This window comes from Bubalus kerabau, chromosome 11 (assembly GCF_029407905.1).
Source record: "Bubalus kerabau isolate K-KA32 ecotype Philippines breed swamp buffalo chromosome 11, PCC_UOA_SB_1v2, whole genome shotgun sequence".
NCBI classification, from domain to species: domain Eukaryota; kingdom Metazoa; phylum Chordata; class Mammalia; order Artiodactyla; family Bovidae; genus Bubalus; species Bubalus kerabau.
This window is the reverse complement of record NC_073634.1, coordinates 85595817-85621586: the sequence shown is the minus strand read 5'-3', so window position 1 is coordinate 85621586 and position 25770 is coordinate 85595817. Positions and strand designations below refer to the sequence as shown.

At 38.3% G+C, this 25770-nt stretch overlaps 1 protein-coding gene across 3 annotated transcripts in view; it reads left to right on the top strand.

Moving 5' to 3' along the window:
- Window positions 1-23602, top strand: part of DDX1 (DEAD-box helicase 1) — a 40072-nt gene extending 16470 nt beyond the window's left edge. For all 3 annotated transcript variants that reach the window (XM_055540890.1, XM_055540891.1, XM_055540892.1), the window contains exons 7-26: window positions 504-587; window positions 947-1030; window positions 1408-1484; window positions 2340-2412; window positions 2890-2966; window positions 3078-3192; window positions 4125-4263; window positions 9544-9604; window positions 12286-12384; window positions 13167-13256; window positions 14000-14188; window positions 15120-15171; window positions 17010-17156; window positions 19518-19609; window positions 20884-20956; window positions 21109-21181; window positions 21265-21307; window positions 22111-22206; window positions 22474-22594; window positions 23273-23602. In XM_055540890.1, coding sequence (XP_055396865.1) covers window positions 504-587; window positions 947-1030; window positions 1408-1484; window positions 2340-2412; window positions 2890-2966; window positions 3078-3192; window positions 4125-4263; window positions 9544-9604; window positions 12286-12384; window positions 13167-13256; window positions 14000-14188; window positions 15120-15171; window positions 17010-17156; window positions 19518-19609; window positions 20884-20956; window positions 21109-21181; window positions 21265-21307; window positions 22111-22206; window positions 22474-22594; window positions 23273-23403 — 1916 coding nt within the window. In that variant the 3' untranslated portion in view covers window positions 23404-23602. The remainder of the gene's footprint in view (window positions 1-503; window positions 588-946; window positions 1031-1407; window positions 1485-2339; window positions 2413-2889; window positions 2967-3077; window positions 3193-4124; window positions 4264-9543; window positions 9605-12285; window positions 12385-13166; window positions 13257-13999; window positions 14189-15119; window positions 15172-17009; window positions 17157-19517; window positions 19610-20883; window positions 20957-21108; window positions 21182-21264; window positions 21308-22110; window positions 22207-22473; window positions 22595-23272) is intronic.
- The last annotated feature ends 2168 nt before the right edge of the window (window positions 23603-25770 follow it).

Sequence of the window (25770 nt, the reverse complement as noted above, 5' to 3'; positions counted from 1 at the left end):
TTCCTGCTTTCCCTTTGTGATTGCTGGATCTGCAGATTAGGGAGCAAGCCAGGGAGACTTTCTCTTTTCCTTTCAGTGTAGCATTCATTCAGACTCTAATTTCAGCATAAAATCGGAGCAAGCAGTGTCATCCTTAGTATCCACTTGTTTAAGGGACTCGAGAGAGCAGTTGTCTAAGTGTTAGTGGTGCAGCTGGCGTCGGTGCAAGTCAGGTCAGGTACTGTGTTGATTCCTTTTTGTTGTGGTAAAATGCTGTCCAGGTCAATAGGTCACAGTAAAGAAACTAGTCCCCGACCTTTGGCATGGCCCTCCAGGGCCTGAATGGGGGCAGTTACTCACACAGAAGATGCTGCTGTCCTTCAGGAATCAGCAGCTCTTAGTCCTTGGAACATTGCAACAAGCGAAAATTTATCTTCTTAGTGAGACTGAATGATGCTTATTTCAGAGTGCGTGATTTACATCATCTGTATTGACATGGTTTTCTGTGTTTTTCTCAAATCCAGCAATTGGGTCAGATGGTCTTTGTTGTCAGAGCAGAGAAGTAAAGGAATGGCATGGATGCAGAGCCACCAAAGGCTTAACGAAAGGTATTAAACAACATTTGTGCTCCTACAAACTTCTGGGGAGATATATTAGTACATGAACTTTCTTTAAAGTAGCTTTAAAGTGAGGATCGGAAAAGATTTTTAATGTTACAGAAAGATCTACAAGTCTTCATCTGGAACATATAAAATGTAATTCAGAAACAGTAGAAAAGTGTTGTTGTTCAGCTGCTAAGTATCATCTGAGTCTCTGTGACCCCATGGACTGCAGTATGCCAGTCTCCCCTGCCCTTCACTCTCCCCTGGAGTTTGCTCAGATTCATGTCTAAATGGAAAAGTGGCTGCCTGGTAAATGAATCATGTGTATGATTTATGTAAATCTCAAAAGTATTTTGTCCCTGTAGGGAAGCACTACTATGAGGTATCCTGTCATGACCAAGGGTTGTGCAGAGTTGGGTGGTCTTCCATGCAAGCATCCCTAGATCTCGGTAAGTGTTTCTAAATAAACTGAGTTTATTGATTTCCATTTGTGAATTTTTAATGTTTTGTTTTAGTGGGGAGTGAAGTAATAAACTTAACCATATAGAGTTTATATTTAGAGACATAGAAATAATATTATTTACCTATTCCCTACCTCATTCCAAGAAAGATTTGAAGTCCACCAAAAATAGATACGGTAACATCATAAAATCAGGAGGAATAATGTTGAGGATAAGAGTAAAGTCAGTAAAGTTAGTTTGCATTAATACATACCACATAATACTTGTAGATGTTTCAAATAATCTTCAGCTTTTAAGCTGCTTTTATGGTGCTTTTCACTTTATACTTTTTCTTCCTACACTTATAAAATACTTTTAAAATCTAGGTACTGACAAGTTTGGATTTGGCTTTGGTGGAACAGGGAAGAAATCCCACAACAAGCAGTTTGACAATTATGGAGAGGTAAGTTGTCTTTCGGAGAAGGCAATGGCAAGCCACTCCAGTACTCTTGCCTGGAAAATCCCATGGATGGAGGAGCCTGGTGGGCTGCAGTCCATGGGATTGCTAGGAGTCAGACGCAGCTGGGCGACTTCACTTTCACTTTTCACTTTCACACAATGGAGAAGGCAATGGCAACCCGCTCCAGTGTTCTTGCCTGGAGAATTCCAGGGACGGCAGAGCCTGGTGGGCTGCCGTCTATGGGGTCGCACGGAGTCGGACACGACTGAAGCGACTTAGCAGCAGCAGCAGCAGCAGCAAGTTATCTTTAATGACTCAATCATAGCTTAGTACGTTTTCCTGCATACTTGACCACTCGTGACATGACTGAGGGTATAGAAACGATTGTCAAGTTCAAGTGAATTTTCTGAACATTTTCCACAGAAAGTTCAGTTTTGGACTGGGGTGAAGAAATGATACAAAATGAAAAAAAATACTTTTCATTTATACCATTCATTAGCCCCTCCATAGTTTCTTTGTGTTCACCCCATTTTGATTTGGGCTTTGACTTTAATACTTGGGGTGTTCATTTCTTCTTCTGAATTATGTTACATCTAAATACACTTGTTCTGGTAACCTGTGTATGTAGTAATGTGGATGAGCCTTAATATCATGTGGATTCTAAGAAGCGTGTCCTGTGCTTCTATTATTATATGTGATGTGCTGGAGTAGGCATTTTTAACATCTGCATTAGAATTTTAAGTAATTATTATTCAATACTAGCAGCAGCACTTACTTTGGATGCAACTATATTTGAACTTTTAACCTTATTTTCAATTTTGCTTTTTATTAACAGTACCTGACTTTTTGGTTTTCTAGGAATTCACTATGCATGATACCATTGGATGTTACCTAGATATAGATAAAGGGCATGTCAAATTCTCCAAAAACGGTAAGCTTTCTATGGGTTGTTTTGTTGGAGAATATATATGATATTCAGTATTCATGATTTTTAAAATCCCCTCACTGTCTTCAGTCCTCTTTCCCTTCCTCCTTACCTTTCTTTTAGACAAATGCTTACTGAACATTTGCCATGTGTCAGGCAGGCTGGTAGGTTCTGGAGATGCAGCAGAAAAGGAGGAGACACATTTATGTACAGTTCTGTGGGCTTTACCTACTGGTGGGGGAAGCAGACAAATCTGTGATATGTTAGGAGGGAGCAGTGGGCACTGAAAGGGTATGTAAGTCTGGGTGAGGGAATGGAAGGTGATCGTCTGGGGTTGGTCAGAGGAGGCTTCTTTGAGAAGGTGGTATTAGGCAGCACAGTTAATGCCAGAACCAGTAGATTTGACGGTGTGAGCATGTGGCAGTCCTTTTCTGGTTGTTTCGATTCATTTTCTGTATCTCTCTCTCTCTTTTTTTTTTAAAGGCAAAGATCTTGGTCTGGCATTTGAAATACCACCACATATGAAGAACCAAGCCCTGTTCCCTGCCTGTGTTTTGAAGGTAATAGAGATATCTTGCTGTGACTATAAGCTAATTTGATCTTCATCATTTCATCCTGGTTAGTTTGCTCTTAGGTTCAGAGTTACCATTTTCTCCTTTATTCAATGCTAGAACGCGGAACTCAAATTTAACTTCGGGGAAGAAGAATTCAAGTTTCCACCGAAAGATGGTTTCGTTGCCCTTTCCAAGGCGCCGGAGAGTTTCGTTGTCAAGTCGCAGCACGCAGGTAGGTACTGCACCCGATGGGGTAAGGGTTTCAAGAAGCGGGTGTGGTAAGAACTCCAGTGACCGAGGCTTCTCGCAGTGAGGTCCAGGTTCTCTTCAGCTGGTTTAGTCTCTCTCATTTATTGAACACGTCAGTAAAATTCAGGGTCAGAACCCAATTCATAAACTCCCAAGTATTGGTTTCAGGCCGGGCATTTGGGGGAAACTGATCATAATGATGACGATGGTATCTCAGGTTTACAGGGTGTGTGCTCATTAAATGCCATGGCGCTGTGCTAGGTGTCACCTGCGTTATTTAGTCTTTGCAACAACCCTGCAAGGTGGTTTTATAGACAAAGAACTTGAGGAATAGGGACTTGACCGAGGTCACAGGATAAGTAAGCGGTGGAACTAAATTCAAATACAAGCTGTCTGACTCCAGAGCTCACACTCTAACCGTTGTGCTGCCTAGTCTGCTTCAGTTATTTAAGCTCAGTACATCTCAAAGCTCATTAATCACAAAGGAAAGTGAAAGGAAAGGAAAGTGAAGTCGCTCAGTTGTGTCTGACTCTTTGCGACCCCATGGACTGTAGCCTACCAGGCTTCTCCGTCCATTGGGTTTTTCAGGCAAGGGTACTGGAGTGGGGTGCCATTTCTTTCTCCAGAGGATCTTCCCGACCCAGGGATTGAACCCAGGTCTCCCACATTGCAGGCATATGCTTTACTGTCTGAGCCACCAGGGAAGCCTATTTATCACAAAGCATATGATCAATTAAAATAACTGCAGCTAGTTTTAAAGAAGCTGTATTCATTTTAGCAATCTTTGTTTTGTTCAACGACCATCTGTATTGCTTGACATTTGTTTCTGAGATTTTGATGGTGGAATATTTGTGCTTGTGGTCTTAAAAACAGAAGTATCCTGAGGTGTACCCCAATCTTCTTCATTCTGTTTAGGTAATGCGCAGGTGGCACAAACAAAGTTTCTCCCCAATGCTCCAAAAGCTCTCATCGTCGAGCCTTCCCGGGAGTTGGCTGAACAAACTCTGAATAACGTCAAGCAGTTTAAGAAATACATCGATAATCCTAAGTTAAGGTAAGGAGTCCTCTTGTATTCAAACGCCTGTTGTCTTTAGACCTGAGACGTTTCAGAAGAAGAGTAAAGTAGGAAAAATCAAGGGAGAAATGCAGGGCGTGTACATATGCACATGGATGTGTGTGTAAATATATTTGATTTTGCTATATAGTAGCAGTTAGTTTCCATATAAAAGTCTTGTTTAAGTGAGAAAAGTTCAATTAAAAAAAAGTGGTGGTGTCGTTAGTCTCTCATTCATGTCCAACTCTTTGCAACCCCATGGACTGCAGCACGCCAGGCTTCCCTGTCCTTCACCATCTCCCGGAGTTTACTCAAACTCATGTCTGTTGAATTGGTGATGCCATCCAACCATCTCATCCTCTATCGTCCCCTTCTTCTCCCACCTTCAGTCTTTCTCAGCGTCAGGGTCTATTCCAGTGAGTCAGTTCTTCACATCAGGTGGCCAGAGTATTGGAGCTTCAGCTTCAGCATCAGTCCTTCCAATGAATATTCAGGGTTGATTTCCTTTAGGATCTGACTGGTTGGTTCTCCTTGCAGTCCAAGGGACTCTCAAGAGTCTTCTACAACACCACAGTTCGAAGGCATCAGTTCTTCGGTGCTTAGCATTTTTTATTGTCCAGCTTTCACATCTTTACATGACTACTGGAAAAACCATAGCTTTGACCATACTGGCCTTTGTAGGCAAAGTACTGTCTCTGCTTTTTAATATGCTGTCTAGGTTTGTCATTGCTTTTCTTCCAAGGAGCAGGTGTCTTTTAATTTCATGTCTACAGTCACCTTCCACAGTGATTTTAGAGTCCAAAAAGTAAATTGAGATTTTTCCTGTGTCTCTTACATAAAGAGTCATAATTTGCAAAATAGAATCAGAGTAAAAATTCATTAAAGGATCACTTTCATTAATTTTAGCTTCATCACTTCATTTGCATAGATAATGTATCACTCTGTCTCGAGTGTTGGTAAACCTGACTTGGTGGTTAACTCTGGCCTGTCTCACAGTGGTGACCACCTTGCCTGTGGGCATCAGGCCGGTCGCTCTAGTTGGGGGGTTCTTTCTGCCACTGGGGGGAGACCACAAGTCTAGTGAGCTTAGGGAGCTTCTGGCTCAGTAACAATCCCTTTCAATTACAGAAAAGCCTTTTCTACCTTCTCAATACCAGGAAAGCCATACCATACATAACATCTGTCAGTTGATTTTTATTAATTTCGCTTTTAATTACCTTTTCTTACTGAAATATAATTCAGATTCACTGTTAAAATTCACTATTTAAAGTATACAATTCAGTGGTTTTTAGTATATGGTCATGAGGTTGTGCAACCATCCACACGATCTAACTTCAGAAACTTTGAATTATTGATGTCCCGTAGGCACATCTTTTGGAGAAGGCAATGGCAACCCACTCCAGTACTCTTGCCTGGAGAATCCCATGGATAGAGGGGCCTGGTGGGCTGCAGTCCATGGGGTCGCTAAGAGTCGGACACGACTGAGCGACTTCACTTTGACTTTTCACTTTCATGCATTGGAGAAGGAAATGGCAACCCACTCCAGTGTTCTTGCTTGGAGAATCCCAGGGATGGGGGAGCCTGGTGGGCTGCCATCCCTGGGGTCGCACAGAGTCGGACATGACTGAAGCAACTTAGCAGCAGCAGCAGCAGGCGCATCTTTTAAATATTAATCTGTCTTACAAGTTAAACTTATTCAGGGATAAATTTATACTTAGTAAAACTTTTTCGGTAAAATAATTTGTAATTTTGTCTTAAGGATTGATGCATTTCATTCTTTCAGTAACTGTCTGAATACCTACCTAAGGTGTGAAGACTTAGGTTAGGGATTAGGGTATAACTGAGAATTCATCTTTGCTTTTATAGAATTGTGTGCAGAAGTGGAGACAGAGTGGTGGGGAGAGAAACAACACAGCAGTAATGTGACGAAATGCCCTGAGGCCACGACAGAGGGTGTCACACAGAGTACATTTCCAGAGCACCTGCCTAGTATCAGGGGCTTGGAGCTCTTCACAGGGGAGTGTTTTTGGAAGAACATAACATGCTCATATAGGTTGATTTTTGCGCTCTAATTATGGGTAAAGATTAACGTGCATCTGGGACAAAGCCTGGAAGGGAAGATGGACGATAAGATCAGTTTATTTGTTAAGATGATCAAGTGGAGTGGTTCTCATTTCAGTATTTAGTACTGTTGAACCTTTCCCTTGTTTGAAGACCCAGCTCAAGTCCTGGTTCTTTCTGGGAAGCTAATGTATCGGTACTGGCCCAGTCCTTTCTCCCTCCTCGGAGATTGACTGACTGCATTTGCCTCCCTGTAATCTGTACACACCGTCACGTTAGCATTCCTGGTCTTAAATGTGCATAATTTTACTCGTCCCAGCTCACTTTTACACTCCTTAAGGCAGGGGCTGGTCTTTCACATTCCTTAGCCCTGCAGTGCTCTGCTCACAAGCGTAGATTGTTATGTGTTTGTGTAGTTTTCTTCTGCTAAATTTGTAGACCTAAATATATCTGATTAGAAAGGTAGATAAGAGTAAAGTTTAACAAAAGAAATGATAGATTTCCGAACCCAGAAGTTAAGGACCTTATTTGAAACTGCACATTTATTGATCTCTCCTCTGGGTATACAGAATCAGATTTCCTAGAAATAAGGATTAGAGCTCTTTTGTTTGTTTGTTTTTTAAGGAAGAATGGCATGTCTTCCAGGTGATTCTTAAGTAGCCAGTTTCGCATCTGGCGTTACCAGAAAATCAGGAGACATAATGGCTCTAGAGTGGTAGGTGGTTAGGGACGTGGCAAGGTAATAGACTTGCACAGAATAGAAGGCTTTTTGGTTTTTCATTTTTACTATCTGAATCGCTTAAGATGGCAGAAGGCAACCATAAAGCCATTTTTTTAATCTGTCATAGAATTTATGAGACCAAGTGTTGACACCTTCTCTGTATTTTCTGCTATTTTTAAAATGAATGATTAAAAGTTGTCTGGCCGCCTCAGGAAGTAATTTTGTAGGCTATTTATAAAAAAGAGACTATCTTTTTGGGAATAGCTGTAGTGAGATATGGGCTTCCCAGGTGGCTCAGTGGTAAAGAATCGCCTGCTAATGCAGGAGACGCAGGTTCGATCCCTGGTTGGGAAGATCCCCTGGAGGAGGAAACAGCAACACACTCCAGTGTTCTTGCCTGGGAAATCCCAAGGACAGAGGAGCCTGGCAGGCTACAGTCTATGGGGTTGGACACAACAGAGCTACTGAGCATGCACATAATGAGATATAATTAACATATCATACAATTCACTTTTTAAAATGTACAGATTATTTTAACTTCTCTTATATTCACACAGTTGTGCAACCACCAAAGCCAATTTTAGGACATTTTCATCACTCTCAAAAGAAATGCTGCCTATTAGCAGTCACTCCCATTTCCCTCTAACCTTCCTGTCCTTGGGCAACCACTGATTTCCATCTATCGATTGCCTGTTTTGGACAGCTTTTTATATATAAATGGAATCAAATAATATGTGCTTTTTTTGGACTGGCTTCTCTCACGTAATCGTAATGTCTGTAAGGTTCATCAGCGTTACAGTGTGTATTAGTACTTAATTCCTTTTTATTTTCAAGAAGTATTCCATTGTACGCATATACCACGTTTTTAATTAATCCATTCATGGCTTCATGGATGTTTGTGTTGTTTCCACTTATTGCTTACTGTGCTGTAAGCATAGTGTACAGTCTTGTGTGGACACACATTTCCGTTTCTCCTGGGTATATGCCCAGCAGTGGAACTGCTGGCTCATGTAGTAGCTTCTTGTTTAACACCTTCAGGTGCTCCTGGCTGTTTTCCGAAGGTACAGCAGTATTCTGCATTCCTACTAGTAACGTGTGAGCGTCCCAGTTTCTCCACATCCTCTCCTTATTATCTGTCTTTACAGTTATAGCCTTCCTAATGGATGTGCTATTGCTATTGCTAAGTCACTTCAGTCGTGTCCGACTCTGTGTGACCCCATAAACGGCAGCCCACCAGGCTTCCCCGTCCCTGGGACTCTCCAAGCAAGAACACTGGAGTGGGTTGCCATTTCCTTCTCCAATGCATGAAAGTGAAAAGAGAAAGTGAAGTCGCTCAGTCATGTCCGATCCTTAGCGACCCCATGGACTGCAGCCTTCCAGGCTCCTCTGTCCATGGGATTTTCTAGGCAAGAGTACTGGAGTGGGGTGCCATTGTCTTCTCCGAATGGGTGTGTAGTGGTACCTAACCGTGGTTTTGGTTTGTATTTTCCTAATAGCTAATCTTGTTGAATATCTTTTCGTGGGCTTACCAGCCATCTGTAATGTACGTTCAGATCCTTTGCCCATTTTTCAGTTGGGTTATTTGTCTTTTTATTATTGAGTTGTAAGATATATGTAGTATTATGGTTAGATAGATATGATTTGCATATATTTTCTCTCATTCTGTGGGCCTTTTCCCTTTCTGGGTAGTGTCCTTTGAAGTGTAAAAGTGTTTAATATTGATGAAGTCAAGTTTATTTTTTCATTTGTTGCTTGTTTGCTTATTTTTTTGGTGTTGTAAGGGACTGTGCCTAACCTAAGATCATGAAAATTTGCATTTTTTTCCCCAAGATTTTTTAGTTTTAGATCTTATATCCGTGTTTAGCTCTGTAATTCATTCTGCATTAATTTTCGTGTGTGGCCTGAGAACAAGATTTAACTTCATTTTTTCGCTCTTGCATATCCGTTTGTTCTAGCTCCATTTGTTGAAAAGACTATTCTTTCCCTGCATTGAATTAATAATCTTGGCATAAGGCAGTCTTTTAATTTAAACATATTTTTGGAAGTATTATTATCTGGAATGAGAAGAATTCAAACACAAAAGGATATTCTGTGAAAAGTCTCTTTTCACCCCATCCCCCAGTTTTTAGTTACTGACCTGGAGGCAACTTTTAAGAATCTGTATGACTGTATATCTTATACACATAAAACCACATGTGTCTATAAAGGTTCATTGAAATCTGATTTTGGGGCACCTGGAGTTATCCTAATATAGGAAGATGCATAGATGAGGACTGCTGTTTTCTGGCTTCTAAGGTTTTACATTCTCCTCACTTTACCATTCATTAACATTTTATTAGCTTCTGAAAATGAAAGGCCTTGTTTCTTTCCTTCTCTAGACTTTTATTACAGATTCTTTCTCAGTTATTCAATTTGAATATGTACCTCCTCAAAATTGGGGGGAAAAAAGCAGGCTTTCATCTTTCTCTACATTATATTCTGGTATTCATTCATTTCAGGGAGCTTCTGATAATTGGAGGTGTCGCAGCACGGGATCAGCTCTCTGTTTTGGATAATGGGGTAAGTTGTACTTTTAACATAACATTTTGTGTTGTCATTTTGACAATATAGTTCTGTTGTGTTTCAAGAAAAATGAGGCTGAAATGAAAACAAGATCACAAGAGTATGTATGTTCAAAAACATCTTACAGGTATTCATTTTCTTTCCCCAAAAGTATACAGTGCAGCAGTCTCTTCCAAACACCTCATGCAAAGTTCCAACATACATGAATTCTTTTGGTTATCTTTTGAGCACCTGAAAATTCCTTCCCATTTTCATGCATTCAGTAGTCATTTCCTCTGGGAGTAGCTGAGAAAGAGGAAACTGGAGTGAAAAATAGAAATGGAGATAAGGTGGATTGCAGAGAAGGTAGAAGTATTAGCAGTGATCCTTGGAGGCTGAGGGGTGGTGAGGTGGTGGTTCCAGTGGGAGGGAGACGAATTCAGGTCTGTCTTAAAGGCTGTGCAGTTACCAAGGATGAAGCTAGGACCGTGAGTCTCCTTACTGGGGAGGACGTTTGGGAAACTGAATTGTTCGTCCATTCAAATACAGGTAGAACTTCATAAAATATTCTGTAGGTATGAGGTAACTTTCTCCTTACAAAGTTCTCTTCCATTCCTTTCCTAAATACTTTATCATTTAATTTAAACAGCCTGATACTGAGTCATGGTGAGCAAATATGCTCTCCCTCTAATTCCTTGGTGCTGCTGTCAAATGAAATTTTATGCTGAATGGTTTTGATTTGACCTGGTATGGCATATTAGAGGCAAGGAATCATATTACTGTACTTAATATTGTTCTAAGATAGTAATATTGCTTTGATATGTTCTTACTTGATGGGTCATGTTTTAGTGGTTATAAGAAAGATTTAATACGTTCATTCCCTATCTTGGTTTCTCACATCCAAATTTATTTTCCCCATAAGGGATTTTCTTATATTTTCCAGCTACAGAGCTTTTAGGGAATTATATCTGCTTTTGCCAGTTAGATCTAAAATTTGGTACTGACTGCAGCTGATGGCAAAGTAAAGGCAGTGTTATTCCACAGCTTTCTTGTTAGGACTCAGGTCCTTTCTGCTTAGAGAATTTGTAATATATTCTCTTTCTGCTCTTCTTTCCATCTTACCTTCTTGGCCTCTATTATCTCCCACTGCCCTCTGGCTCTCCCTCAGCCCTGTGTTCTGTCTTACGCTGGGGCCAGAAGTCAGCTCTGGAGTCAGAGAATAGAACTACTTAATTTATAAAATTTCTTAAAGTTGCAGAATTATGCAACATATGCAGTTAGACTTGAAGAAGTGCTTGGTGCTGTTATCCAATTTATATAAATATTTCTTGCAGGCTTTTCCAATTTGACTTTTTTTTTTTGAACCTGAGAGACCTAGTGTCTGTTTTCATGCCGACTACCTACTGAAATGAGGAGGGAGGAAACTTGCATGGTGGGTTAGCATCCTTTGTAAAGAGACATTACACAAAGAAGCAGAGTGGTATTGTATTCACTGCTGTGTATATAGCGCGTACTTGGCACATAGTACATTGTTTTAATACGTTGAAGGGTTTTATCTCCATATTTTCAGACTGTTTTCTAGATTGAACTGAGACTTGATTATAGTTATCAACACAGTTGAAACAGTAGCTTCAGCAATATCTTTCATTTTTTATGGGGCTATAAATGCCTTCCACTGGATCAAATTAAAATCTTTTCAGCACAGTACTCTCAGTTTTTCAGGGGGTGAAATATTGAAATAATGAGACTACAGTGATAAATTTGTTTGGAGATGGTTACGTTTTTAATCTGGAGTGGAGAAAACAAGTGAAAAACAAGAGAAGTGATTTTTTATCCCTGTTGGTAAAGAGGAGAAGTTTTGAATTGTCTTAATTTATTGAATGATTCTATATAATACCTTATTGTGTTCACACACATACATTCTGTACACACTTTAAAAATACTTATCCCCTTTTGAGTACTTTCTAGAAATGGGCCAGGCTCTGTTAAATGCATTCTATACATTTTCTTATGCAGTTCCAACAACAGACCTTGTGATGGTCCTTTTCTCCGTTTTTACAGATTAGGAAAAGAACTTATACCAAATATTAAGTAATTTGTCCCAGATCTTACAACTTATAGGTAGAGCTTACTTCAAAGCCCATGTTTCTGTTCACTGTACCATGGACTTGATTAAAAGGTGTGTTTGTGTGTATGTGTGTGTGAAATTTTAAAATGTTAATCAGGTGTGCTGGTGTAGGGGCTCATTATACTGTTCTCTTTGTGGATGCTTGAAAATTTTTTTAATAAAAATATAAATGAAACTTGTCCTTAGTTGAATTGACAGGTGGATTTTTTAGCCACCCTGGGAATGAGAAAATGGAAACTAGAAGAGATTAAATTAGTTAAGGTTACACAGTGGATCATAGTAGAATTGGGGTTTGGATCCTGGTTTAATTTCAGAGTTGCTATAATTAGACTGTATATAACAGTTAAAAATGTTAAAATCAGTTGCTAAAGTGGTCAACACTAATTTCAAACCAGATACAAATTGAACATTTCAGCAGTATCTAGAACTCCCATTTTTGCAGATTTATAGTTGACTGTGACTACTTCAGTATCATGTTTTTATTGTAAGTGGGCCATTGTTGGTTGCTATTCTAAGGGGATTGCAGTGGTCCTTTAAGTTTCATAAGGTGCTGTTTTGGTGTATTTTTTAGGTGGATATTGTCGTTGGCACTCCAGGAAGACTGGATGATCTGGTATCTACCGGAAAGCTGAACTTATCCCAAGTTAGATTCCTGGTCCTGGATGAAGCTGTATGTTAAAATCTACTCATGCTTTCAAAGAAAAAAATTTTTTTTCTGCTATGTTTTTGGAGATAAAATGTGTGACTTAAAGAAAAAATAAAATTCAATCATGATCCTAATATTTAGAGAGAACTATTGTTAGCAGTTTGGTGTATTTCCATTCACTCCTTATATTTGTAGTAAAGACTATTTTATGCAGTTGTAGTCAGGCTATGTGGAATCTGGGAAGTCTCTTTTTTTTTTTAAATATGGTACAGAAGTATTTCATGTCATTATTTATGAACAGTTCTTAAAGGCTGCCTAGTGATCTCTTACATGCATACTTCATGGTTTATTTAACCACCCTCATTATTAGATATGTAAGTTTGTTTTCTATGCCAAATAATTATCTTGTTTGTACATACTTTTTTTTTTTAACATTTCCAGTGGCATGTATGTGTTTTGGGCTCTTGAGATATATTTTCAAGATGAAGTAGCTTTTCAACATTGAAGCTTTTTGTTTTTTCATGTTAAAGTCATATTCTTAAGGAGATGTGGTGGGAGCTATTAAATCTCATGTTCATTTTAGAATACCAGAGTATGATTTTTAAGTTATAAATTATGAGTTTTTTTTCATATTGTAGTCACATGGGCTTTAAAGTTGAATTAATAACTCAGTATCCAATAGAAAATAATCTTGAAAGTATGGAGATACGTATGAATTAGTTTCCATGTCTTTTGTTTTGCGATAGATTTAGAAGAGATTTAGATATTGGTTTAAAACCTAATGCTTTTTTTTGCTTCTGCTATAGGATGGGCTTCTTTCTCAAGGTTACTCTGATTTTATCAATAGGATTCACAATCAGATTCCTCAGATTACCTCTGATGGAAAAAGACTTCAGGTATACAATAACTAATGCATTTTCGAATACATGTAGACATTTGTTATGTACTAATGCTTAACTTGTTTGTTACATTCACATTTTAGTGTCTTCTGGTTAAGTTAACTACTACATAAAACATTTTCTTTCTTACCTGATTAAATAGTGTGCACAAAGGAACAGTCTTATGAGCTGCTTTTAGAAATAAGGTGAATGGAATTTGAGAACATTACTTAAGTATAACAGAAGACTAGAAGTAAAAAATTCTTAGTTTTTTTGTTTTTTTTTCCCCCCCTTTTCTACAGAGTGTAGGGTTTATATTCAAGATTCTGAGCACTCCTTCCTTTTTGAAGGAAAAATGTCTTGAGCTGTTGCAAAACAGTTGCTTCCTTAGTAATTATTTCTTAAAATATTATTCTTTCTCATTCTCTTTTCTTAGGAAGAATTCTAGAGGTAGAAACTTTTACGAGGAGATAAATAGTACCTTATGATTTTAGGTTTTTAAAAAGCTTTTCACTCATCTTAGTTTTTGTAGGGACTTGAGGACTAGGTGGTGTGATTTCTGTGGCAGTGAGAGGACTGGAGCTCAGAGATTAACCCCCTCAAAGTCACATCACTAGTTGTTGCTACAGAGTCAGGTTTTGAACTTGTGTTAGATTCCAGGCCTAGTCAACCTCATGCCCCATGTCTGTATTCATATGCTAGATTCATTATTGTCACTCTAAAGTAAAAGTTTATCTAAACACTATTTTTTCTGTTCTTAGGTGATTGTGTGCTCAGCCACTTTGCATTCTTTTGATGTGAAGAAACTGTCTGAGAAGATCATGCACTTTCCCACGTGGGTCGATTTGAAAGGAGAGGATTCCGTCCCAGATACTGTCCACCACGTTGTTGTCCCAGTGAACCCCAAAACTGACAGGCTCTGGGAAAGGCTTGGGAAAAGCCACATTAGGGTAAGTACTCTGCAACGTGCACATGTGTATAGAGTAAAGCATTCATAAACGAGTTTAACCTTGAGCTCTCTGTGATGCTTAAAGCAACTAGACATTGGACCTTTGAGAGGTTTGGCATATTGCCAGAAAAGTTTAGGTCTATCAGGTATGGAATAAAGGATGGGCTCATGCTTTACTTTTTTCTACATATTAAGTTACTTCTGTGAGCCATCTTCCTTGTTATAATTTTCATAAATACATAGGGTTGCCTGTGTAACTTCTTACACTATAGTTTCCTTTTTTAGTAGTATTTTTATTCTTCTTGATATGCCTTATTTTCCTAAATACCAATTTCCTGAGTCCATCTTCCCACTTATTTCACTGTTGTTAGATTTATATTAATATAATAAGGGTATGCTTACTATAAACACACAGTATTCTAAAAACCACCTTTGTGTTTTTATTATTATATTTAAAATTGATTAGCCTTAAACCTATAATTCGGAGAAGGCGATGGCACCCCACTCCAGTACTCTTGCCTGGAAAATCCCATGGACGGAGGAGCCTGGTAGGCTGCAGTCCATGGGGTTGCAAAGAGTTGGACACGACTGAGCAACTTCACTTTCACTTTTCACTTTCATGCATTGGAGAAGGAAATGGCAACCCACTCCAGTGTTCTTGCCTGGAGAATCCCAGGGTCGGGGCAGCCTGGTGGGCTGCCGTCTATGGGGTCACACAGAGTCGGACACGACGGAAGTGACTTAGCAGCAGCAGACCTATAATTAATAAGAGTTTTTCTGAATCTGAAGAATGGTTTTGCCTATAGATGATAAAGATGGATGTCTGAGATGGAATCTAAAGTTAGATCCAGTTCTCCCTTTAAAAAAAGACGCCTGTTCTGAATCATCACTTAACCCTTCACCCCTTCTTTTTCATCCTTTTCTTTTGATAGACTGATGAAGTTCATGCAAAAGATAACACAAGACCTGGTGCTAACAGTCCAGGTAAGTTAGAAGAATCAATAAAAATGTGTGGGGAAAGGTTTGAATTCTCCTTTGCTGAATTTCTGCTCTGTCTGCTCTCATGAAGGAACAGGAGATACGAAAATAAAAAACAGAAATAACTTAAAAATGGGGGAAAGCTCATACCAGTCAATTTGTAGAAGTATTAATCACTGAATTTAAGATATTAGTCTCCTGGCATATAAAATACAAATATTTTGGATTATAGAAATCTAATTTTTCCAGGAAACCAGTGAACTTCTCTGGCTACAGGTTGTATTTTAGTCCTGAATTCCCAGAGAAATTATACGTAGATTCTTCCCGTCTGGCAATTGAGTAACAAAGTGACGTCGTTAGGTATGACCCTGTGAAAGACACAGAAATGATCCTCAAATGGATTTTTGATTCTTTTGTGTGTGTGGTAAAATAGACATAGCATAAAATTTACCATTTTAATCATTTTAAAGTATACAGTTCAATAGCATTGAGTCCATTCCTACTGTGCAACCATCGCCACCATCCATCTCCAGTACTTCTTCATCTTCCCATACTGAAACTCCATATCATTAAACATTTATCAATTTTTAAAAAGCCTAAAATTAAATTCTGATTTAATAAAGATACTTCCATGCAGAATTGAGATAGTTTGTAAGAGGTGTTTTGTAAGAGGTGTGTAATATTCTAGGATACATGAAGATAACAGCATGAAACTAAGGATTGTTGTTGTTGTTCAGCCGCTAACTTGCGTCCAACTCTTTGTGGCCCCATGGGCTGCAGCACACCAGGCTCTTCTGTCCTCCACTGTCTCCTGAAGTTTGCTCAAATTCATGTCTATTGAGTCGATGATAGAAGGCTAGTGCTTCAAGAACAGAACCTAGAAGAGATCTGAAACCCATTAGGCTACATGTCTGGTGTCCCATGTCTCAGGTGGATCATTGACAAGGGTTAGATTGCATTTTGTTCATGATTGGATTCAATGGTGGATTTTTGGCAGGTATCTAAAAGGTCAGTTATCTGAAATTTTGATTAAAGAGGGTTCCTTTGAACTCATTTTTATGTGCAGCTCCAAGTTTATAAGGTGTATGCTCAGCTAGTACAGTTGGAGAAGAGCACACGGATAGTCAAAATAATGTAACATCCCACAGTTAGAGAATGCATTTTATAAAATAAAATTTTTTACTGCTTCATATGTTTTTCCTTGTAAAAGTTTTACTTAGTTTTTACTACAATTAGAGATGATCAGAGCCACCTTAGAAATACACTGGGTTATGGTTGTGGAGTAACTATAGCCCAGCTTCACACTGAAAAATAGATACTTGCAGGGTGGCAACTGAGAAGTCACTAACTAGATTTGATGTAAAGTTTTTATTTCATAGAGTGAAAAATGAACTTTCTGTTGTTTAGATTGATTTAGGAAGTACCATTTATTAGTTTTTAAAGGGGGTTGAAGTAATTGAGTAAACATTTACTGAGCATTTAGGGAAACTAACGCAAGGCAGAATATGATCAGTTCTTTGGTCTTTGTAAGAACAAAGCTTTGTTGTGGGTATTTCTGTTTATTTGTGTATGTGTGTGTACATGTACATTTTTATATGATGAATGGTTATAGGTGTTTTGGTATCCCATAAGCTGGCATAAAAAAGAAACAAAAATAAATGAGCAAGTGGATTCTCCCACCATTTTATCCTATCTTTTTATTGCTTGCTTTTGTCTATAATAGTTGCATTAAAATAGAGATTTTTAGTGAGTTAAGCTGTAAGTCTGTGTGATTATGTGTGTTCCTGACAATTTCAGATTGAAATTCTGTGTTTTTTTTTGTTATTGTTGTTGTGTTATTCAAGAGATGTGGTCTGAAGCTATTAAAATCCTGAAGGGGGAGTATGCTGTCCGAGCCATCAAGGAACACAAGATGGATCAAGCAATTATTTTCTGTAGAACCAAGATCGACTGTGACAACTTGGAGCAGTATTTTATGCAGCAAGGAGGAGGTAATAGTTCCTCCCTTGAAATAAACTGTGTTCATTTCCTCACTTAATAGACTGTTAGTGCCACGTTGATGCAGTGTAGCGCTCATCCAGGATCTAAAGCAGCGATGCTGCGCTGTAAGTATCTGTGCTTATCCAGTGCTTTCCCATATGATCAGCCCCAGGAAAAACGATGAGATGATTTTCCACATAGGTAGTTTCATTGCAGTGAAGATGTCACAGCATTCTAAGGCCCTTATATTATTGAGAGGAATGGTGAAGTTTTGATTAATGTTAAAATTTCAAGTGTAATCATTATATAATAGGATATATATCTCCTAAAGCAATAAATGAGGAAAAACCTTAATCTAAAAAAACGGTAAGAAAGGAAGGGGGAGAAATGAGAAAAAGCAGAGCAGTTAGAAATTACAGAGTAATAGAATTGGTGAAAAAAATCTGAGCATATGAGTAAACTGTAGTATTTGTCAGTGGATCGAAGTCTTTTGATGAAGAGCATAGATTGTTAGACTGCTTAATATATAGCTGTATGCTGTTTACAGGAAACAAACCTAAAACCTGAGGACATAGGAAGATTGGAAGGAAGGGGAATGAAAAAACATATATCTGTCAGCTAAAACAGGAATTTAAATATTAATAGAGATGCCATAGACTTTAAGACAAAAATTACGGAAATAAAAAAGGTCACTATGTAATAAAATACTTGCTCTACGATGAAGATATAATGATTCTAATTTTATGCTCCTTATAATTAATGTTAAATATATAAACCAACCTGAAAAAATGTTCAGTATAATCAGTCGTTAGAGAAATGCAAAATAAAATCACACTGTAATACCACCGTACACTCATTAGGATGACTAGATAAGTACACTTACTAGAATGACTAGATTAAAAATACTTAAAACACCGAATTTGGGTGAGGATATGGAGAAACGGGAATTCTCATACACTGTTGATGTACAGGCACTTATGTAAAGGGTCGTACAGTTTTTTATAAAATTTTACATTGCTGTCTTATGGCCTCTCAGTTCAGCTCCTAAGTATTGACCCAAGATAAGTGAAAACACGTATTGATGAAAGATGTGTGCAAGATGGCTATAGCAGCTTTATTCATGATGGCCTCAGACTGTACACCAAGTGGCCATTAATAGGAGAATGGCTAAACAAAATGCAAAATATTTATTCAATGAAATAGCTGATACTCAGTGCTGAAGTGGCATAGGCTGCCGATAGAGACAACTGGCGGTGGCATCTCAGAAGCATTATGCCGAATGAAAGAGTTCTTAAACACGAGTTTGTGCTGTGTGATTCCATTTGTATGACTTTCTGGAAGAGTCAAAACTAATGTCTGGTGGGAAAAAGTCCAGAACAGTGGTTGTTCCCAGGAAGGTGGGAGTGTGGATAGGTGGGAAAGGGCAAGAAGTTTCTTAGTGGATGATATTCACGTTCTGTACCTTGATAGGGCTTTGGGCCATGTAAGTTACACGTTTGTCAAGAACTCAGCAAGTGTACACTTAAGATTTGTACATTTCCTTGCATGTAACTTTAACCTCCAAGAGAAAACAAAGAAACCTAAACAAATACTGTGCTCTGGTTAATGATATGCATGCTGAACTGTGTACCGATAACTGCAGTTTTCATTGAAATGCATCAAAAATGTAAAAGTGAGTTGATAGAAGGATAGAGGGATAAGTATGTGGTGAAGCAAATACAGTAAATGTTAATGGTAATTTTTACTTTATATCTTTTCCCAACACTTACTGTGTTTTCAAACATATTGCAAAATTGAAAGACTACTCTGGTCTGGACTGCACTGCTTTTTGTTACTGTGTCTACTTGAAGAGTTTCTCTTTAAGAACTTGGCTGCCACTGTACCTGGCTCTAAAATACCATTGCTTCCTCCTGTTTTGGTACTTCTAATCTGCTTTGGTCAGGAAAGCAGATAACTAAATTGCTTAGAATACCTTGAGGAAGGCAGGCATGTGGGCGTGGCCATTTAGTAAGGACATGAACTTCATAATGACTATTTTGCTTCTTTCAAGAAGGATCTCTTTGGTTTACTTTTTGGTTCTTTACATAGGTTAGGTGAGGTCCTGGGGTACACAGGAACCACTGCTGCAGATTGGGAGAGGTTACTTAAAATATCCTTCAAAGCAAAGCGAATCAGTTTTAATGCTCATGGAGTTCATTTTAATGGCATTTCACTTAGGACAGAAATTGGTCAACCATGGTTTATGACAAGTTGGAGTTTAGATTTCCATGGAATTATATGGCACCCGTTGTAGTCTAAATGTTACTGTTTTTTTGATATACTCCTAGGCATAATGTTTCCCAACATTGACTCTTTAATGTGCTTTTCACTAGGACCTGATAAAAAGGGACATCAGTTCTCATGTGTTTGTCTTCATGGTGACAGAAAACCTCATGAGAGGAAGCAAAACTTGGAAAGATTCAAGGTACTGATATTTAGTTGACTGCATTTCCTTAATACTTAAGAGGGGAGTTGTACCTAGTTTTAAATCAATTCCAGTTAATATTCTTAAAGCAATTCTTGTCCTAGAAATTTCAAAATACTTCTGCCCTGTTGGTATATCCTCATCACGGCAGGGCCTCATCATCTTTAACAGTCAGATGGTAAATTACATGTTCTCTATTGGCACAGAACTTCTATGGTAAGAATTTTCAACTTAAGAAAATTTTAGCTAAATTTTTCCACAGGTATTTTTAGGAGAAGCATCGCTAGATAAATCATGTCTGTGATCTTTTTTTTTTTTTAATTGTACTAATACCCAGAGGGAACTTAATTTGTAGATTAATTTAAGACGAGTATCAGAATATGGTTTTGTAGAATTACACATATTTTTAATGATTTGCGGAAGAGTGTCCCAGTTACTTGATTGCATCCCATGACAGGTTGTATAGCTCTTGGTATCGATAGTGGGACTTGAGCCATTTGGAATTCAGGGTCAGTAACCTCCACCCACATGCTCTCTCATCATTTATTACAGTGTGTTTATCCCAGCATATAGTACAGATATCATTTCTCTCAGACCCCTTATATGAAAAATGCGGCAAGGTACTGGGCCTAGGAGTTTGGATCATGATTCTGCGCTGAGTGTGGTTGGTGTGGATGTTACAGCTGATCACCTGGCCTTATTTCAGCGTCTGTGCCAGCGCTCTATCCTGGCCTTGTCCTGGGCTGGAAGGCAGTGCGCTCTTCACCCACTCCAGTCTCTTAATTGCTGTGCCTTGTGGCACAAATGACATCTGAAGGCCAGTTGGTATATTTTTGGTGAGAGTACCAGGGGCCCACTCTCTTTGGGATTTTCATCTGTTGTCCTCAAAAGTGTAACCTCAAGGTAAACTAGGATTCTGAATTATTTTAGTACAAGAGTAAAGGTAATGCTTATGTTTTATTCTGTCTTATCTTGCAAATTACTAGTTAGGATTTCTAAAAATAAAGCCAAATTTTTAGCAGTGGTTTAATAACCTTTATGTGAAAAAAAGCCGAAATGAATCCAGTCATTGATTTATTCACCTCGAATGTCATATTTTGGCAAACTGTAAACTTAAAAATGAAAAACTTGTTCTAGTGAATAATGAACGACTGGACTTCTAATCTGATAGTAACACATTCGTGATTAGAGGTCTCATTTAGTGGAAAGATGGCATTTATAGTTTTTAGTGTACGTACTAATAAATCCCCCTCTCTCTTGTCTGCTCTTTTTAGAAAGGAGATGTCAGATTCTTGATTTGCACAGATGTAGCTGCCAGAGGAATTGATATCCACGGTGTTCCTTATGGTAAAAAGAAATGTTTTATGCTTGCATTTTGAATTTTAAGGAATGCAAAGGAAACTGTTTTAATATGATTCAAATATTTAGAACAAAAAACATCAGATATGTTTGAAAATTTTAGGACTTTATGTCATTTGGTAATAACTTTTTATTTACAGTCATAAATGTCACCTTGCCTGATGAAAAACAAAACTATGTCCATCGCATTGGCAGAGTAGGAAGAGCTGAAAGGTACGGCTGTAATTTTGTTTTTTCCTTTTTAAGCTTCTTTGCTTCTGGAATAAAGTCTAATGAAGACTATTAAAATCTTTCAGGATGGGTCTGGCCATTTCCCTGGTGGCAACAGAAAAAGAGAAGGTGATCTTTTTAGTGCTGTATTACATTCATTTTTTGCATTGTCATTTTAGATACTGGAAATAAAAGCAGTTTGAGTTTTCATTTATGTTGAATTCAGGTGCATATGGAATATAAATGAACTTTTTATGGCATCTTTTTCTCTTTATTCATTGAATAGACAACTGGGAGGATTAAGTTCAGAAAGGAACAATACAAAATGTAATTTTCCCTAAAAGCTTTCATGTAATTGTTTTCACTGAAAGGTATTTAAACCCTGTTTAGCATCATGCCATGGTAGACTTTTTTTTTTTGCCATGGTAGACTTTTTATGGGAGAGAGAGTTAGCTTATTATTTTGATATAAATTGATTCAGATTTACAGAATAGTTTGCAGGCGTCAGAAACGCCTACAAACTCATTGCCCAAACTAGATATTGTGCATTTTGCTTTTTGCTATATTTTATTCTTATGGAAAACCTTTGAACTTTATTTTTGATACTGATCTTGAGATAGCATTCTCTAATACTTTACATTTTTTGTTATTTTTTTTAATCTGAGAATTCCTTTCTGTTGACATCTAATTGAAGTCTGTTTTAGAAAATCTTTTGGATTCCTCTCAAAAAGAACTCTATCAGAAGACCTAGTTAGTGAGCTGCTGATGGTGGTAGTGATTGGATGACATACCATAGCTGCAGTCTATTTTTCTTACACTTTGAGGACAGAAAATATTAAAAAAAAAAAAAAAAAAAAAAACTAGTTGAGGACAAAGATATCTAGTATGTCAGTCGCCATACATGTTAATCTGTTTTTCCTTCTTTAATATAGGTTTGGTATCATGTATGTAGCAGCCGTGGGAAAGGGTGTTATAACACAAGACTCAAGGACGATGGTGGCTGTACCATATGGTACAATGAGATGCAGGTAGGGCTCACAAAGTGGCACTAAAATCAGTAAGAATAGACTGCATTTATCTATGGAGGTTATATATATATCAGCCCTTGTCTGTGAGTTACAAGACATAATGGGTAGTTGTTATTGTAGTTTATAAATTGTAACTTGTGAGTTCATCTCTTCAGAAATCTTACTTCCCTTTAGCTTTCCTGGTTTTAAAGCTATTAAAATGCAGCTTGGGTTTGTCAAAATGAAATCTTTATCTGAAAATACTTGAATTTCCTCTCCTTTTCTCAGTTGCTGTCCGAGATAGAGGAACACCTGAACTGTACCATTTCTCAGGTTGAGCCAGATATAAAAGTACCAGTAGATGAATTTGATGGGAAAGTTACTTACGGCCAGAAAAGAACTCTTGGTGGTAAGCTGTGAATTACTTTTAATTCTATTTTACATGTGAATGTGTCCTTTTTTGAGTGCTAGTTTAAGAAGAAAGTGTTTCATTTCCTTCTGTTAATTGTATATTTTTAGCATATTAATCATTCCCTCGTGTTCCTCTCATAGCACTTTGTTCATACTTGTCTTGCAGCATTTTTATTTTGTGATCTGTATGTGAGTGAAGGACAGAAGCTTAGCTGTTTCTGTTGAGGTGTTAATGTCATCAGTTAAAATATGTAGTTTTTAATGTAGTTAAAAATGTATGGAATTACTAGGAAACAAGAGAATAATAATAATTTTGAACAAGTAATAACCAGGATACCATTTAATTTCCTTTGCCTATGATGCCCTTAGCTGATTCCTGAAATTTTTTAAAGATTCAAACTAAACTGATGGTTTCTAAATCAAGAAGATGATGGGGGAGAGGTTGGGAGGGGTATTGGATATTGGGACAGCTGTTAGTAAGGCCTAACCATTGATTTTAATCGATTTAATTTAACATTTTTAAAACTCACAGTTTGGGAGGTAACTTGCCCAGTAGTAAGTACATCTTTATTGCTGGGAGCAATGTTTAAATTGATATAATTGGTTCAAAGTATTGCTGACAAGTTATTTCAAGTGTGTCATTTGCATTTCTTTGTGATTCGTGTGTGTGATCCAGGTGGAAACTATAAAGGCCACGTGGATATTTTGGCTCCTACGGTTCAAGAGTTGGCTGCCCTTGAAAAGGAGGCCCAGACATCTTTCCTGCATCTTGGCTACCTTCCTAACCAGCTGTTCAGAACCTTCTGATTTTAACATACACAGAATAAGATTTGAGTAATAAAAGTCTGTGGTCTTAAAACTCTAAAATAGTTGTACTGCTTCCAGGCAGCAGTATTTATAGTAACTTAAGCTATGAGTGCTAACTCTTGCATGTCAAGAAGCATCAGTCTTAGAAAATCTTCATAGAATGCCAAACCCAATGAAAAGAATAAATTTGATGACTGTATTTTCATGAACATTTGTGTCTTATTTTACAGTTATTTTATAATGTTTCTTTTTCAAGAAAGCTCTGGGTTTAGGAAATCAAGTGTGTGTGTGTGTGTGTGTGTGTGTGTGTGTGTGTGGTAGAGGACTATGTGGAACCATTAGTGATTGTCTTGAGGATTTTTGCAAGAAGTGGTCCTAAATGGAGACAGCCTCGAGATGCTTCTGGTTGCCTCGGTGTATGGGGAAGCTTGGAAAGAGTCATGAAAGAGAAGTGGAGGATCCCAAGGTGGAAGGACAGCGGGGTTAGTTTGGAAGCCTGAAGTTTTTATCACAAGTTAGAAGAGGTTATGCATTTTAAGGACTGACGACTGATCTGATGATGGTATCCCTGAAGGCCCATCTTCTTTTTAAGAGCCTTTCTTTCCAGATGATACTTTCTGTAAAGATGAAACTATTCTGATGTCCCTCAAGGTCTTAAATGCAATTCTTTGAAATTTCCTCAAACCATCTTACCTTTTAAAATACCAGAAGAAAAAGAGAACATTCACATAGACACAATTGAATTGTTCTTTTGTGCCTTTTCACTCTTAGCTCCCAAAGTAGTTTCTTTGGGAGGATTGCTCTTGCCCTAGAGATTCCGTACGAGCACACACTACTGTCATTTCTTATATGATGGTTTTGAAATATTTTAGCCCCAAAATATTTTCTTCAAAGAAACTCTTGCGTGAAATTCATTATGTAAACAGTGGGAAACCGTTACCTAGCATATTGAGTTACGCTTGATGTGCGTTGAGTATGAGGATTCCATTCTTCCCAGTTGTACCTAGACCACTGCCATGGGATTTCCTCCAACCACCGTAGCCAGTCTTGAACTGTGCAGTGGCAGCTGCTCGCTGTGTACGTGCTTAGAAATCATGCTTTAGAGATGAGTTTTTAGTTGACAAATGGCGAAGAAGACACTTGAGACCTAGACCATCTAACCCTGGAGCTGGAAGGGAGCTTCCTGGTCTTGCTCATGTTCTTGTCTTGTAGGGGCAGAAGCTGTTTCTAGGAATACATGTTCACACGGTCCAGTGTGTAGAACCGGAACCAGAACCTGGGTTTCTTAGTTTCAGCTCTTAATCTTGGGTCTCCCTTCAGAAGATGAGTCACAGGTCCAAATGGGGAGGTCAGAGAGGAATGTAGGATAGAGCTGGTAGACTGTGGAAGGAACTATTTGGTTTTTCCTCTTCAAATTACTGTTCAACTGCAATTACTCAGGCAAGAGTTTTTAAAAGAGGAAGCAACATACAGCCAGACTTTCGGAGGGGTTGCCTGGAGACCTGATTTCCCACTCGCATCTCCATCCGTCCTTCCCTTTATGCCAGGTCCCTGCTTCTATGTGCCTGTCGCTCAGGCCTCTGATTAATGCTACAGATGTGAAGAATTGTTTCTGTACCTCGTTTTTAATAAACATTTTCCTATTGTAAACAGAAATGGGAACTTGAGGTTAGAGTAATCCCCATATTTCCCTATTTTTTACTTATATTCCCACTTGCAGAGAAAGTCCATAGATAACATTTGTGTTCATTTCTTTTTTTTCTTGTAAATGTTTTGGTATACAGTTTAATTCTTAGAGTATTAAAATTTTATATCTTCATTGGGTGTAAGTAATTTTCTTGTTATAAAGACTTTAATGGCTGCATGATCCATTAGAAGTGCTGTGGTCTGTGTAACTGAGCTTTGAGGGAAACTGAGAAGGCTATGAACCTCAGGTGTCAGACCTAGATGTGAATGGGCTATCTATGCTTCCGTTTCTTTGTTCATAAAAATGGTGAAAGTAATTCTCATCACTCAGGATTATGTTAAACAAAAAAAAAGTCAGCAGATGAGAGGCACTTGGACCACGTTTGATGGGCTTCCTTGGTGGCATGAGTGGTAAAGAACTCGCCTGCCAGTGCAGGAGGCATAAAAGACCTGGGTCTGATCCCTGGGTTGGAAAGATCCCCTGGAGGAGGGCATGGCAACCCCCTCCAGTATTCTTGCCTGGAGAACCCCATGGATGGAGGAGCCTGGCCGGCTGTGGTCCATAAGGTCGCACACAACTGAAGCGGCTCAGGATACGCACACACTGTTCACAGTTGTCCTGTGTTAACCGTGACCATCTTTGTTCTGTCTTCTGGATTGTTTTCCTTCTCTTGGATTCCT